Genomic DNA, 15,153 nt, shown 5'->3' on the forward strand with positions numbered 1-15,153 from the left:
TAATCTTTACAGGAGCAGACTGCCACATTTTTCTCCTGAGGAACGGCTGGTGGGTTGGAACTGCTGACCTTTCAGCTAGCAACCGAGCGCTTAACCACTGTATCACCAGGGCTCCTTTCTTTTCATCCCTAGGCAGTGACAGCCAACAGTGAGAAGATTGCAGTTGAGGAAATCAAGTGTCAGGCCCTGGCTGACAATGCCCAGAAGGACCTAGAAGAAGCCCTGCCAGCTCTGGAAGAGGCCATGAGGGTAACAGGGACAAGTGCAAGGATGGGTTCCAGGAGCAGAAAGGCCCAGGGAAAGGGATGGGGCTTCTTTACCCTCAAAGTCCCTGGGGAACTGGGAAGAAAAGGTGGTACGTGTCTTCAAACAGGGCCTGCCTTACCACCTCAGTTGGCCCTGGCCCTGGCCCTGCTCCCTAAGTTAATCCCTCTTCCCAGGCCCTGGAGTCTCTGAACAAGAAGGACATAGGTGAGATCAAGTCCTACGGACGGCCACCTGCCCAGGTGGAGATAGTGATGCAGGCAGTCATGATTCTCCGAGGCAATGAGCCCACGTGGGCAGAGGCCAAGAGGCAGCTAGGTAAGCCAGAGAGCCGAGAGATAGCTGAATTCAGTTCACCAATGTTTAGTAATCCTCTGCTGTGCACCAGGGACTGGGAAAGGCAGATGAATGAGACATTGTGCCTGCCCTCAAGGAGCATAGAGCCTAGTAGGAAAGAGAAAACGTATACATCAGTTAAGATTCTTGGGTTGTAAGTAAAGAAAACAACTCATCCTAATCTAAGCAAAAAAAAAAAAAAAAAACTATTGTAAAGATATGGAATGTCTAGCAGAATCTGAAGGTAGGAATGTCCTCAAGGGATAAGAATCAGAAAATGGAAAACAGGGCTCTTTCTCTTTCCTTCTTGTGAGTTCCCATGGTATGAATATAGCCTGCAGGCCATAGTTGGCCAACCCCTGTCCTAAAAGGAAGTGCAAAGCATATATAAAGAATAATATGTAGCATGGTTTGGCTGAGATATTAGAGGTAAGTGATGGGAGGTAAGGCTGGAAGACTGTGGAGTGCTCTGGGGGCTGAGGGGTCACTAGGAAGGGAGCAAGACCCAAGGCTGAGGTCAGATATTTTGGCCTTGGGAACTGAGCCCGGAAAAACATGGCTATGCCTAAGCTGTTATTAGTTGCCATTGAGTCAGCTCTGCTCGTGGTGATGCCATGTACGATAGAATGAAACGTTGCCTGGTCCCGTGCCCTCTTCACTATCATTGGTATGCTTAAGTCCATGGTTGCGACCACTGAGTATATCTTGAGAACCATTCGACCTAGGGGGCTCATCTTCCAGCACTATATCAGACGATATTCTGTTGAGATCAATAGGGTTTTCACTGGTTAATTTTTGGAAGTAGATTGCTGGGGCTTTCTTCCTAGTCTGTCTTAGTCTGGAAGCTCCACTAGAACCTGCGCATCATAGCTGGCCTGTTGGCATTTGAAATTTCAGTGGCATGGCTTCCAGCATCACAGCAACATGCAAGCCACCATGATTTGACAAACTGACAGATGGGTGGTGAATGCAGCGGAAGTGAAACTTGGAGAAGGAAGATGGGATTAGCCCTCTGGCTAAGGCGCCCCCCTCCCCTTTTCATCCCATAGGGGAACAGAACTTCATTAAGTCCCTCATCAACTTTGATAAAGACAACATCTCAGACAAGGTGCTGAAGAAGATTGGGGCCTACTGTGCCCAGCCCGACTTCCAGCCTGATATCATTGGCCGTGTCTCCCTGGCTGCCAAGTCCCTCTGCATGTGGGTGCGGGCCATGGAGGTAAGCAGGGCCTTGGGAGCAGCGAGGGCAGGCCTGGAAGCAGAAAGCTGAGTAAGGGGGAGATCAGATGGGTAGGAAGACTGTCTGGTGGACGAGTGTGCCGGTGGGTTGGTGGGCAACTCCCAAAGCCTGACTGTCTCCTTTCAGCTGTATGGGCGGCTGTATCGGGTGGTGGAGCCCAAGCGGGCCCGAATGAACGCTGCCTTGGCCCAGCTTCAGGAGAAGCAGGCCGCACTAGCTGAAGCCCAAGAGAAGCTTCGAGAGGTTAGCCGTGCACACCTCTTTCCTCTGTGCTCCCTCTCCCTGACTCCAGGGATGCCTCATCACCATTTATCCCCCCTCATCTGTTTCTACTCTCTTCTTTCATGTCCTACATAGTTATAGTCCTGTTTAGATAGAGCGGCCTCTGGCTCAGGAAGCTAAACCCATCGTAGAGGGTTTAAAAGGCATAAATGGTACTGTCACTGATGAGCTCTTCCCAAGACTGATGGGGAGTTGGCATTGTCTGTCATGACCATTGGAGGTGGGCCCTGAGATAGTAATGGGTAAGGTCTGGGTGGCAAGTTGGTCTTTGCCAGGGCCCTGGCGTAGGAGTGTAAACATAGCCGCTGTGGCCCAAGAAGACTGTGTTTGTTTGTGCCTAAGAGGAGGCTGGGGGGGGGTCCCAGAGTGAGGGGGGAGCTCTAGGGAGCAGGACAGACACCCCAAAAGGTGACGTCCTACAAGACACGTTACAAAGTTACTCTAAAACAAGGCAGAATGTTAAAGTGCTGTTATCAAGAGGTCCAGTCTCTTCCAGTCTATCATTTGATTTTTTTAGCATTGATTTAATAGATTACTAGATTAATTCACATGGTTTGAAATTCAGAAGATACAAAAGAATATCCAGTAAGAATTCTCCTTCCTGCCTTCTGTCCTCCAGCCACCCAGTTGCACTCTCTGTAGGCGACCAGTATCACCTGTTTCTTGTTTCTCATTTATCCATCCAAAGGGGTTCTATGCTTAAGTAAATGCATATTTTTTCTTTTTTTAATGTTATACACACTGCTCTGCACCTTTTTTTTTCTAGTTTTACAACTTACACGTACTTTATTTACTTGACTGAAAGCTTTCTTACTGTACATAAAAAGTTTTGTGTAACTGATCTCAGCCTCGTTCGCGATGATTTCATCGAGTTGTTTTCTCTGCTTAAGACTGCTCATTTGCTGCCGTTGCTGTTAGTTTATTTTTTTTCAAGATCAAGGTGGGTGCTTTCATGTAAAACCTCGTTTTTTATTTCTCTCCTGGATTCTTAGCTTCGCATAGTTCTGCCTCCAATGGAATCAGCATCCTGAAATCACCATAGTAAACCCCCTACTCCAACATCACATCCCCTTTTAATTCTACTACCCAGTGACCCAGTGCCGTTGAGTCGATTTCGACTCAAAGCGACCCTATAGGACAGAGTAGAACTGCCCTGTAAAGTTTCCAAGGAGCGCCTAGCAGATTTGAACTGCCAACCCTTTGGTTAGCAGCCGTAGCACTTAATAATTCTACTAGTTAATAAAAAATGTCCAAGGCCAGCCACAGCAGACTGTAATGTAATATCAAATCCTGTGCACAGACAATGTTTTCGATCAGAAATTCCTACGAGCTTAAAGGGCTTCCCCTTCCTGGGCTTGCCAGGCTCTGGCTCGGTGGCCATGGGGACCAGTGTGCACCTGCCTTCTTATTTACCTGTGCACTGAAGATTGTTCCACATCAGTGTATAATGAGCTTCTGCCTCTGTTTATCACTACGTGATATTCCAGTGTATGGCTCCACCATGATTTAACCATTCCTCTTTTGATGGACATACCCATTGCCTCCAATCTTTCCTTTTCATTTGTCCTTTAATCTTGTTGATGCTGTCTTCAACAATATACCCCATTGCCACTGAGTTGATTCTGACTCATATTGACCCTATAGGACAGGGTAGAACTGTCCCATAGGGTTTCCGAGGCTGTAATCTTTATGGTAGCAGACTGACACATCTTTCTCCTGCAGAGCCACTGGTGGGTTCGAACTGCTAACCTTTTGGTTCGCAGTTGAGCACTTTAACCACTGCACCACCAGGGCTCCTTTTTAACAATATGGAAGTTTTAAATTTCTATACAATCAAAGCTGGTCATAAGATTCCAAAATGTTTTAAGTGAAACCAACTATGGAGAACATCCAGGCCCAACCTTCTCAAATTGGACGAGGACCCCAAGGCTGTGAGATCCAGTGGCTTTCCCAAGGTCCCTGGTTAGTTACAGAGCTGGGGCTAGAATTGGCGTTTCCTGACTCCCCTATCGTGTGGCCTCCGTAGCTCATCCCTCTCCCTTCCTTTACATCTGGAAGTGAAGCTGCCCTTGAGGCGTTTTCCCTTCCTGTCTGTGCAGAGAATTCAGCCAGGCTGGGTGAATGGGCTTCTGTCTACACACGTTGATCCGTTGCTAAATCCTTGTTGCTGTTGCCACTCCCAACCTCTCATCAAACCTTCCCCTTTTGCTCCCTCTTTTTCGAGAGTGAATAAGCAGACATGTGGCAAATCCATTGGGTAACATTGCTCACACCTGGATGAATCATATCATACCCTGGGCCAAGAAATCAGGGGTTGTTCCCTTTACATATGAAAACATGGGACCTCTAGGATCAGCTGCCAATAATGTCTTTCATTGGACAAACACTTATAGAGCACCCAATGTCAGGGGTCTTGGGGGCGGGCCCGAACCCTTACTTGAGAGCCCCTATTGAGAACTGAGATAAGAGTAAGCAGATAAAAAAAAAAAAAAAAAACTAGTGCCATAAAGGGAACCAATATTTCCCCTCTGGTTTACAGGATGCAGCTGAGTGTAAGAGCTAAATGAGCCTTTCAACAGAACCTTAGAACTAGGCAGACTTATCCACCTGTTGCAGATAGCATTGTACCTGGGCCAATTAAATAAGAATCTTGGGTAGAGCCTGGGAATTAGCATTTTGAAAGCTTTCATGATCAGAGCCAACCAGAGGTGGGAAAGCCAATATGTACTACTAGGGCTCAGAGGTCTGGAAAGAGGCCCAGAGCCCAATGATATTGCATATCAATAAAAACCTTGAGTAAATAGTTTTAACCCTGAAAATATATTTTTGGAGGCCCTGAAAAAAATTTTTTTCCCAGACTCAATTCTGATGTACAGCCAGGGTTAAGAACTGCTAGTTTAGATGACTAGAAGACTCTGGAAGACTCTGAAATGAGCCAGAACAGAATGTAAATCTACATCAAGGCAGCTGTACACCCAAGGTGGAAAATTCATTCTCTTTTCTATTTCCTATCCCAAAATACCTAATCACGTTGACCAACATAGCTTATGTTATGGCTTGAATTGTGTCTTCCAAAATACGTGTTGTAAATCCAACCTCTAAGCCTGTGGTTATAATCCCATTTGGAAATGGGTTGTCTGTGTTATGTTAATGAGGCAGGATTAGTGTAGGGTATATTTTGAGTCAATCTCTTTTGAATTATAAGCCAAGCCCATTGCTGTGGAGTTTATTAAAGCCACCCACCTGCGGTAGTTCTGTTATAGCAACACTGGGTAACTAAAACAGAATTTCAGAAGTTATGCAGTGAGATTAAATGACAGCATTAAAATACTACAATAATTAACAATACCCAGTTAGTCCACAAATTTAAATGTACTGCATTACGCAGCTCCGCAGGTCCCTGGGTGGCGCGGATTGTGCTCAGCTGCTAATCTAAAGGCTGGCGGATTGGACGTACCTAGTGGCACTTCCGAAGAAGGGCCAGGCTATCTGCTTCCGTAAGGATTACAGTAAAGAAAACCTCATGGAGCAGCTCTACTCTGTAACACACGGGGTTGCTGTGAATCAGAATCAACTCAACCCCAAGGGGCTTGGTTTTGGATGCAAGTCCTGGAGTCCTTGGGTGGTGCAGTTAATGCACTTGGCTGCTAACTGAAAGACTGGAGGTTCGAGTCCACCCAGAGGCACCTTGGAAGAAAGTCTTCTCAGTCTGCTTCTGACCAATCAGCCATTGAAAACCCTGTGGAGCACAGTTCTACTCTGATACACATGGGGTCACCATGAGTCAGGGCTGACTTGAAGGCAACTGGTATGCAATTCCCAGAGAGAAATTAAAGTTTCGAAGATCAAAATCCCATTATAAGAATAAGCTCAAAGAAATTAGTCTGAAATCAAATTATTTTGCTTTTGTGAGTTAAAAAAAAAAAAAAAAAAAGCTAGAATTCAACATTCTGAAAGTCCCCATGCCATTCTCCCCACTTTCTTACCCTGCTCAGCCTCAGCTGCTCAGGGATGGGAGGAAGACTAGCTCTTCCCGATATACCCTTTTTCTGTTTTTGGATTTTGATTCAGGTGAATGTATTCACTATTCAAAAAAAAAAAAAAAAAAAGACATAAATAGCACAAATTATTTTTAAGAAACAACAGATTTTGTTAGGTGTGATAATGGTGTTATGTTTATGTAGGAAAATGCTCTTTTTTTTTTTAGAGGATGAAGTATGGGAAACCCTGGTGGTGTAGTGGTTAAGTGCCACAGCTGCTAACCAAAGGGTCGGCAGTTCGAATCCTCCAGGGGCTCCTTGGAAACCCTATGGGGCAGCTCTCTTCTGTGCTGTTGGGTTGCTGTGAGTCAAAATCGACTCGACGGCAACGGGTTAATTATGAAGTATTTAGGCTTGGAATTTCATGTAAGTGTCTGTGGTTTACTTTAAAACATTTTGGCAAAAAAAAAAAGTAGATGAAATAAATATAGCAAAATGTTAATTGTGAAATCTAAGTGATAGACATTCACGATACTATTCTACTCTTTTCTAGGCTTGAAAATTTTTATAATAATTTCTTGATTAAAAAGATTGAAAGAAAAATTTTAAATTACGAAAAAATTAAAATGGCAAATTTACGATATATTTTAAAAGAGTGGTATAAGAATATTGTTCTGCAATACAGGCATGAACTAACCAGAAGAAATAAAAACAGAATTGCTCACAAAATAATTAGCCACTGAAGAACGGGATTTGGGGTGGGATAGGACAGGTGGGCTTTTACTGTAACCCCTTTTATATTATTTAGGTTCTTAACCTTGTGCATATGTTTCTTGTATTGTAAAGAATAAATGCAAAAAAAGCAAAAACACCACACACAAAATAAATAAATATTGAACTGTCAGGTGGGCTGGATAGCTTCCCGTGGCGAATCTCCATGGGAAGCCAAATTATAATCAGAATCTTGCTAACGAGCAGGACTCCCAGTGCAAGGAGGTGTCAGGTAATGCTGATGATGTCACCGAGCAGAGCTGCCTGTGCTTTGGCTCCGTCAGGGTTGGACAGACACACGTGTCACAAGGGTCAAGGCACTCCTTCGCCGTAGGCCCTCAGTCAGGGCTTCCTGGGAGTTGCCAACTCACAGCTGACTGACTACACCCCTTCTGAGTGAAACCTTTCTTTCCATGCTAATTGCCTTCTCACCTATTGAGCTCTATGAGTCCGCTTGTCAAGAAGATGACCTTTTGAGTCCCCACTTTGTTTTCAAGAACACCTCTCGGAGAGCTATCTGTTCCATTTCTGAGTTCTTGGCTCTCACCTCATTGCTGTGCTCAGGTACTGCCTGTTTCCCAGGTGCTGAGTACTGAGTTACAATCCTCGTTTACCCTTACAACAAGCCTGGATGAGGTTCTGAAAGGTTGAAACTTCCCCAAGCTCACTCAGTAAAGGTAGAACAAGCATTCGAACACCAAAGCCCACACTCTGTCCGCCATGCAGGCTGCCTCCCCCAGTGAGAATGGCAGCAGGAAAGTGAGCGCACGTTTATTGGATGCACACTATGTGCAAGGTACTTAGGTAACCCCAGCCCCGTATTTCTCATCATGAAAAGGGCAGGTGATACAGCCTGTACTTACTAACGCTTACTCTTAGCAAGTCAGGCACGCGTATGGGATTTTGGAAAAGGCTTGAGCAGTCCTCTACTGAAGATTCAAGTGATCCATTCCAACCCAAGCAAAGCCCAGAGTCCCTGGGTGGTGTAAACAGTTAATGCACTTACCTGCTAACCAAAGGCTTGGTGGTTCAAGTCCACCCAGAGGTGCCTCAGAGGAAAGGCCTGGTGATTTACTCCTGAAAAATCCGCCATTGAAACCCCTGTGGAGCACAGCTCTACTCTGACACACGTGGGGTCGCCACGAGTTGGAGCCAACTTGGCAGCAGCTGGCTGTACAGAGCCCGCGGGGTAGCAGTGGTGTCCCTAGTAGATACGGCTTTTCCCAGGTTCCCATCACTGGTGTCAGGCCTTGGTCCTAGACTATCGGATCCTACCACCCCCCGGTTGCAGAGAACATCTTCCCTGGACCCTTTTCTTGAATGGATCCCTCTTCTTCCCCCCAGCAGCTCCTTGGTTCATTTTCTTTTTCTTCCTTTCTCAAGGTCCCACTTTAGGGATGGCGTCTGGCATGGGGCGTTAGTCGTTCTTGTGCTATCTGAACCCCTCTTGCCAACGTATCTTGTATGGTTAATCATCATGCTACAAGAGGTCTGCCTCCACGCAGCCTTGAATTTCATTACCAAGTAGTTACAGGCTCTAGGAAAGGGCAGTGGAGGAAAGGGAAAGAAAAAGCCTATCACACATATTTAATCTCACCTACTCCTTACAACAACCCTTTAAGGTAGATATTATTATTATTATTATTATTATACACATTAGGAAACTGAGGCTCAAAGAGATGAATTTACCCAAGGCCATGCAGCTACAAAATGGCAGAGTCTCGATTTGAGCCCAAACGGTGTGGCCTCAAGCCCTGTGTTTGATGCCCTGTACTCCGGCCCCTCCCAGGTGGCTGAGAAACTGGAGATGCTGAAGAAACAGTACGATGAGAAGCTGGCACAGAAGGAGGAACTTCGAAAGAAGTCTGAGGAGATGGAGCTGAAGCTGGAGCGAGCCGGGATGTTGGTATCCGGGTTAGCTGGTGAGAAGGCCCGGTGGGAAGAGACAGTGAAGGTGAGATCGGCTGTACCACCTGGCTCTCCTTTCTCTCTGTTCACCAGTTCCCTTTAGGTTGAGGCACACCCAGGGAGGATGGGGACACCTGGGTTTAGGAAAAATCTAAGCTAGGGGATGGGAGTTCTTCCCCTGCCCCTCCTCCAGAGTTCTCACATCTACCAAGGATAGTGGAAGGCCAGACTCTGTACCACTAGGGATCTGCTGCAGTGTTTCGGTAGGATTGCTAAGTACCTGTAAAGACTCTATATAGCCCTCTGACTGGATTACAACAGACACGGGACAGCTGAAGGAAAGGGCACTGGCTCTGCCCTCCTGGCCTAATGTGCTCCCTGCCTAATGAAGGAGTGAGGCCTTATCATCAGGATGTAAACATTGCTGTTAAAGATGGGGAACTCAAAAGTAATTAGAGCCAGGTTAGAGCTCTCCTGGGTGTGAAGGCTTGGGAGAGGGAAAGAATCTCTTTGATTTAGATAGTGTCCATAGGAGAGTACCTTCAAAAGCATTCTGAGTGTCCTCAGAAGTGCTGGGCCTCAGGCAGGCTCCCACCTTCCTCCAGGGCTTGGAGGAAGACCTGGGCTACCTGGTAGGTGACTGTCTCCTGGCTGCTGCCTTCCTGTCCTACATGGGACCCTTCCTGACCAATTACCGGGATGAGATTGTCAACCAAATCTGGATCAAGAAGGTGAGATGAGGCTCAGATGAGATGAGTGAGATCGTTGGGCTCTGAGACTGGGGGTCAGGGCAGGGCCTTTGGGGATAACAAGAAATAAGGGAAAGGGCAGGAACTGCTGGACTCAGGCTGACATTGGGGGCTCACTCTCCCCTTCCTAGATCTCGGAGCTACAAGTTCCTTGCTCACCTCGCTTCACCTTCGATAACTTCCTGTCCAACCCTACCAAAGTCCGAGACTGGAACATCCAGGGGTTGCCCTCGGATGCCTTCTCCACTGAGAATGGCATCATAGTCACCCGTGGCAACAGGTGAGGATGCTGCTGGGCGTGAGAGGCAGAGGAGGAACAGAGCTTGTCTTCTGACCGATGCTTCCCCCTCCAGGTGGGCACTGATGATTGACCCTCAGGCTCAGGCCCTGAAGTGGATTAAGAACATGGAAGGAAGCCAGGTATGGGGTTGGGGGACTGGCTTTGAATCTCTTCCCAAGCCCTATCTTCCTGAGGTCCTATTTTTAGGCAATTTTTTCCCTTGTATCCCTCAATGGGAGCCGTTCTCCTCTTCAACACGTGAGGTCGCCATGAGTCAAAATTGACTCAACAACAACGGATTTGTTTTGTTTTGGTTTGGTTTATTCCTCAGTGTTTCTTTCATCTTTTTCCTTGGTCCGTTAGGGCCTCAGGATCATCGACCTGCAGATGACTGATTACCTTCGAATCCTAGAAAACGCCATCCAATTTGGATACCCAGTGCTGCTACAGAACGTGCAGGAATATCTGGACCCCACACTCAACCCTGTGCTCAACAAATCTGTAGCTCGAATTGGTCAGGGCCCAGGCTTATCCTGGGGTTGTACTGTGGGACAACTCCTAGGGACTGGTTGGGTAGGGCACTGGTGAGGAAAGGGCTGGCCCTTTGGCTGTGCCCTCTATGTACCGCCCCTCCATCCAGGCTGACCCGGCACGGGGTCATTAGGGCAAGCTGAGATGCTGCCATTGAATGCTGGTTTGGGAACAGGTTAACCTACTACGTCTGGTTCCATGGGGTCTTTGCAGGTGGTCGGCTGCTGATGCGTATTGGAGATAAAGAGGTGGAATACAATCCCAATTTTCGTTTCTACATCACCACCAAGCTCTCCAACCCCCACTATAGCCCAGAGACCTCAGCCAAGACCACCATTGTCAACTTTGCTGTTAAAGAGCAGGTGGGTGTGGGCTGATGCCTAGACCCTGCTTGGGTAAAACAGGAAGGGCTGTTGAGTTGGGAAGGATCTAGAAAGAAGCAAAGCGTGGCTTGAATAGTTGGTGATGAGGGGCTTGGGAGATGGAAAAGGATGGAAAGGGTGAAGTTTGCAGGAGTGAGACTCTTACCATGAGTACTGGTGGTCCCAGGGCCTGGAGGCTCAACTATTGGGCATTGTGGTCCGGAAGGAGAGGCCTGAGCTGGAGGAGCAGAAGGACTCACTAGTCATCAACATCGCTGCTGGCAAGAGGAAGCTCAAGGAGCTGGAGGATGAGATCCTTCGGTGAGACCCTGACTGCACCTACCCACCCCACCATCCCACTGGCCCACTCCCCGACAGGCACAAGGCTGCCAAGGAGTCCCTTCCCCCAGCCCATGTGCCTCTTGACGTCCCTCTAGGCTGCTGAATGAGGCCACAGGCTCCCTGCTGGACGATGTGCAGCTGGTGAACACCCTGCGGACCTCCAAGATAACTGCCACTGAGGTGACGGAGCAGCTGGAGACCAGTGAAACCACAGAGATCAACATAGACTTGGCCCGTGAGGTGAGCTCCTGAGGCCTCCACCCCTGCCCCCAGCCAGCCATCAAGAAGCAACTGGAATCCCTCCCTCAGCCCCTGCTCCATGCTGTGTCCTGCAGCAGTTCTAACTCTGCCCCATCTGCAGGCTTACCGCCCGTGTGCCCAGAGAGCGTCGGTACTGTTCTTCGTGCTCAATGACATGGGCCGCATCGACCCCATGTACCAATTCTCGCTGGATGCCTACATCAGCCTCTTTATCCTTAGCATTGACAAGAGCCACCGCAGCAATAAGCTGGAGGACCGCATTGACTACTTGAATGAGTACCACACCTACGCTGTCTACAGGTCTGAGCGCTCCGGCCCCTGCCCCATAGGCAGGAGACCACATGACCAGCCTCTATTGCTGACTCTGCTTGCTACTTCTATCTTGGTGCTTCCCCACGCCACCAGTTTTGTCCAATACTCTTCTCTGGTGGCACAGTGGTTAAGCACTCAACTCTTGGCTGCTAACCAAAAGGTCGGCAGTTCAAACCCTCTGGCCACCCTGCGGGAGAAAGATATGGCAGTCTGCTTCCATAAAGATTTACAGCCTTGGAAACCCTGTGGGGCAGTTCTACTCCGTCCTGTAGGGTCGCTATGATTTGGAATCAACTCGACGGCAATGGGTTTGGCTGTCCACACACCTTCCCTGGGCAGCTCTTCCACCACCATGGTTTAACTACCACCTATGGGTCGACTATTCCCAATTTCATACCTTCACATGGGACTTGTACCTACAGCTGTCTACTACACCAGCACTTCTCAAATCTTCACGTGCGTACAGAGCACTGGACATCTTGTTAAAATGCAGATTCATGTGCAGTGGGTCTGAAGTGGGGCCTGAGATTCTGCATTTTCAACAAGCTTACAGGTGCTGAGGAGTCCCTGGGTGACGCAAAAGGTGAAGAACTCAGTTAGTAACTGAAAGGTTGACAATTCAAATCTACCCAGAGGTGCCTCAGCATTTCCGAAAGGTCATAGCTATGAAAACCCTATGAAGCACAGATGTGGTGAAATACACGGGGTTGTCATGAGTCGGAATAGACTCAATGGCAACAAGTTTGGTTTGGGTTTTTCCAGGTGCTGGTCTGTATACCATAGTTGAGTAACAGGATACTTCGGGGCCCCTCTTGCCTGTAACCCACTGATTGGCATGATCTTGCTACTTTTTCACTGTCTCAAGCCACTCCTTCTCCAGTCTAACTTCTCTATCTGGACAGCCTACAAAAGCTCATAATCGAACCCACTGCCATCGAGTCAATTCCGACTCATAGCAACCCTGTCCTAACAGAATAGAACTGCCCCATGGGGTTTCCAAGGAGCAGCTGGTGGATTTGAGTGGCCCTCCTTTTGGTTAGCAGCCAAATGTTTCACCACTGTGCCAGACATCCCACAGACCCCTCAAACTCATCTTGCTTCCGATCAAACTCATTTTCTTTTCTCTTCCTTTGAGGGTCCTCATCCCTGAATGGCACCAATACCTACCACCTAATCACCCAAGCCAGAAATTGGGAATTCGGAGTGATCTTTGACTCCTCCCTCTCCCTTACCTCTCAGGTCAATCAACATGTTTTGCCAATAAGTATTTCTCCAAACTGTTCCCTCGCCACCATCCCCACTGCTACAGCTATACCAGAGCTCAGGCCTTCATGGTCTTTTTTCTGAGCTACATGATAACCTCCTAGAAGGCCATCCTGCCTTTCACTTTGTCCCTCTCCAGCCTACCCTCCTGTGTTTGCCAGTACGGGCCTTCCAAGCCTACCAGTCTGACCATCTCTTTCCCCCATGTGAACTCTTTCGTGGTTGTCTTGTCTCCAGGAGGCCACAAAGCCCTCCCTGTCTCTCCAGCCTCATGCCTCACCTTCCCTCTCACCTACACTGGATGCCTGAGCCACACTGACTGTCCTGTGTGCCAAGCTTTTCTCACCTTCTGCTTCTGCTCATGCTGTGGCCTCCACCTGGAGTGTTCTCCCTTGCTCCCTCTTCTGTCTCACTTGATAACTCCTCTGAGCCTTGGGAGTCAGCTGCTCTCAGAAACTTCCCTGTAGTCCACCAGGCAGAGCTGGGCCCCGTGCTCCCGGACCACCTTCCCACTCCCACCCTTACCCCCCACCCCCTACCCCTGCTACCTGCTTATAGGACTCGCTATGCCATGTCATTATCGGTGGCTTCTGTGTATGTCCTCTCTGCCCTATCATGACTTTTGCAAGGACTGAGACTGGCTTGTTCATCCTTGTGGCTTCGGGACCTAGCAGAGTGCCTGGCATATAGTAGCGGGTCCAATCAATGTGAGTGTTTGTGTGTTTTAATATGAGTGACTGATTACCAGTGTGCTCCAGGAAAATCACTTCTTCTCTCTCTGTCTCTGAGTCTTTGGCTCTTTAGAGAAGGTTTGGATTAGATGAAGACTAAGGTCCTTCTTCTACCCAAGGCTCTGTGATTGTCTGGTCTCCACTCAGGAAGCATTCATATTAGCAGCCTGCCCCTGCTTCATGCTGCTTCCTCCATCCCCTCTGTCTTCTTCTTCCAGGTACACCTGCCGCACCCTTTTTGAGCGCCACAAGCTGTTATTCAGTTTTCAGATGTGCGCCAAAATCCTGGAGACTTCTGGCAAGCTCAACATGGATGAATACAACTTCTTTCTACGTGGGGGTGTGGTAAGTTGGGCAGAGGGCAATCGGAGTAAGGGGTGGTCAAGGTTGGGGATCTGGGCAAGTATGATGAGGACTCCATACTCAGTGGTTAGACCCAAGGCTCCAGTGAAGGAGCTGAGGAAACCAGGCCAGGAGCAGGTGCATGACGAGCTCCTGGGCTATGGGGGGTGACTGGCCTTTTGTTCTCTTGCTTGTGTTAAAGGCTGGACTTTGAAGCCCCTCTTACCTGTGGCCCATGATCTTGCCACTTTTTAACTACCTCTCAAGCCACTCCTTCCCCACCCTAAATTTCCTGGTCACCATTACAGTCTCGCCCTAGCAGACCCCTCAGCCCCTGACCCCTCCATCTCAGCATTACATTTGCTTGGCCAAACTAGCCCCTGGTTAGATCCAGCTCTTCTTCTCCTCTGTCCCTGTGTGGCCCATGCAACTGAACATGGTTGGAGAAAAACACACAATCATACCACCTGGACTCGCTCTAAATTCATGATAGTGAACCCCAAGGGGGCCCTTAAAGCTGCAGGACAGCCATACTACATTTCCTTGGGCCAGTCATTCTCCCATCTCTTGGACAACAACTTCATTCTTTTTACTACCTTCACTTCATCTCTCATCTGGATTTCAGCAATAGCCTCCCAAGAGCTCCTTGCCACCCCCAGCAATCTCAGCACAGCAACCAGAGTGATCCTGCTCAATGGGTGCCATTTTGACTGGTATCCCCCATCACCGAACGTAACCTCCCACTCTTCTCCTCACTCCGCTCCAGCTGTGCAGGCCTCCTGCTGTCCACGCAGGCATAGCCCACCTTAGGGCCTGTGTTCTGGGCCTTCCCTCTTCTGGAACACTGTTCCCCCATGTGTCCACTTGGCCCTCTCACCTCCTTCAAGCCTCGATTCAAATCTCAACTCAGTGTGACCTCTCACGTAATACTTCAAACTACCCCGCAGTACTTGCCTTTATTTACCCTGTTTACCCTATTCCATTTTCCTATAGCGCTGTCATCTTCTATCACGCTCAATTATTTATTTGTTATGCTTTTGATTTCTTAACTGCCCTCCCATATTGGAAAATAAGCTCCTTAAGGGGAGAGATGTTTGTTCGTTTTGTTCAGTCATGTGTCCCAAGTGCTTAAAATACTTAGTTGGTGGACTTTTTTTTTTTTTTTTTTTAGGAATAATTAAGTGAATGAATGAGCAGTT

General features: G+C 48.1%; 1 protein-coding gene across 1 annotated transcript in view; it reads left to right on the plus strand.

The window, feature by feature from the left end:
- The window catches only part of DNAH2 (dynein axonemal heavy chain 2), a 150,015-nt gene that overhangs the window by 105,213 nt on the left and 29,649 nt on the right, over positions 1–15,153 (plus strand). The window contains exons 59-72 of the mRNA XM_064270359.1: positions 133–249; positions 441–582; positions 1,650–1,819; positions 1,967–2,083; positions 8,663–8,827; positions 9,387–9,512; positions 9,662–9,810; positions 9,884–9,950; positions 10,174–10,324; positions 10,555–10,703; positions 10,891–11,024; positions 11,141–11,285; positions 11,407–11,606; positions 13,831–13,957. Of these exons, the coding sequence (XP_064126429.1) occupies positions 133–249; positions 441–582; positions 1,650–1,819; positions 1,967–2,083; positions 8,663–8,827; positions 9,387–9,512; positions 9,662–9,810; positions 9,884–9,950; positions 10,174–10,324; positions 10,555–10,703; positions 10,891–11,024; positions 11,141–11,285; positions 11,407–11,606; positions 13,831–13,957 (1,959 nt within the window). The remainder of the gene's footprint in view (positions 1–132; positions 250–440; positions 583–1,649; positions 1,820–1,966; positions 2,084–8,662; positions 8,828–9,386; positions 9,513–9,661; positions 9,811–9,883; positions 9,951–10,173; positions 10,325–10,554; positions 10,704–10,890; positions 11,025–11,140; positions 11,286–11,406; positions 11,607–13,830; positions 13,958–15,153) is intronic.

Source organism: Loxodonta africana, chromosome 18, assembly GCF_030014295.1.
Source record: "Loxodonta africana isolate mLoxAfr1 chromosome 18, mLoxAfr1.hap2, whole genome shotgun sequence".
Lineage (NCBI taxonomy): Eukaryota > Metazoa > Chordata > Mammalia > Proboscidea > Elephantidae > Loxodonta > Loxodonta africana.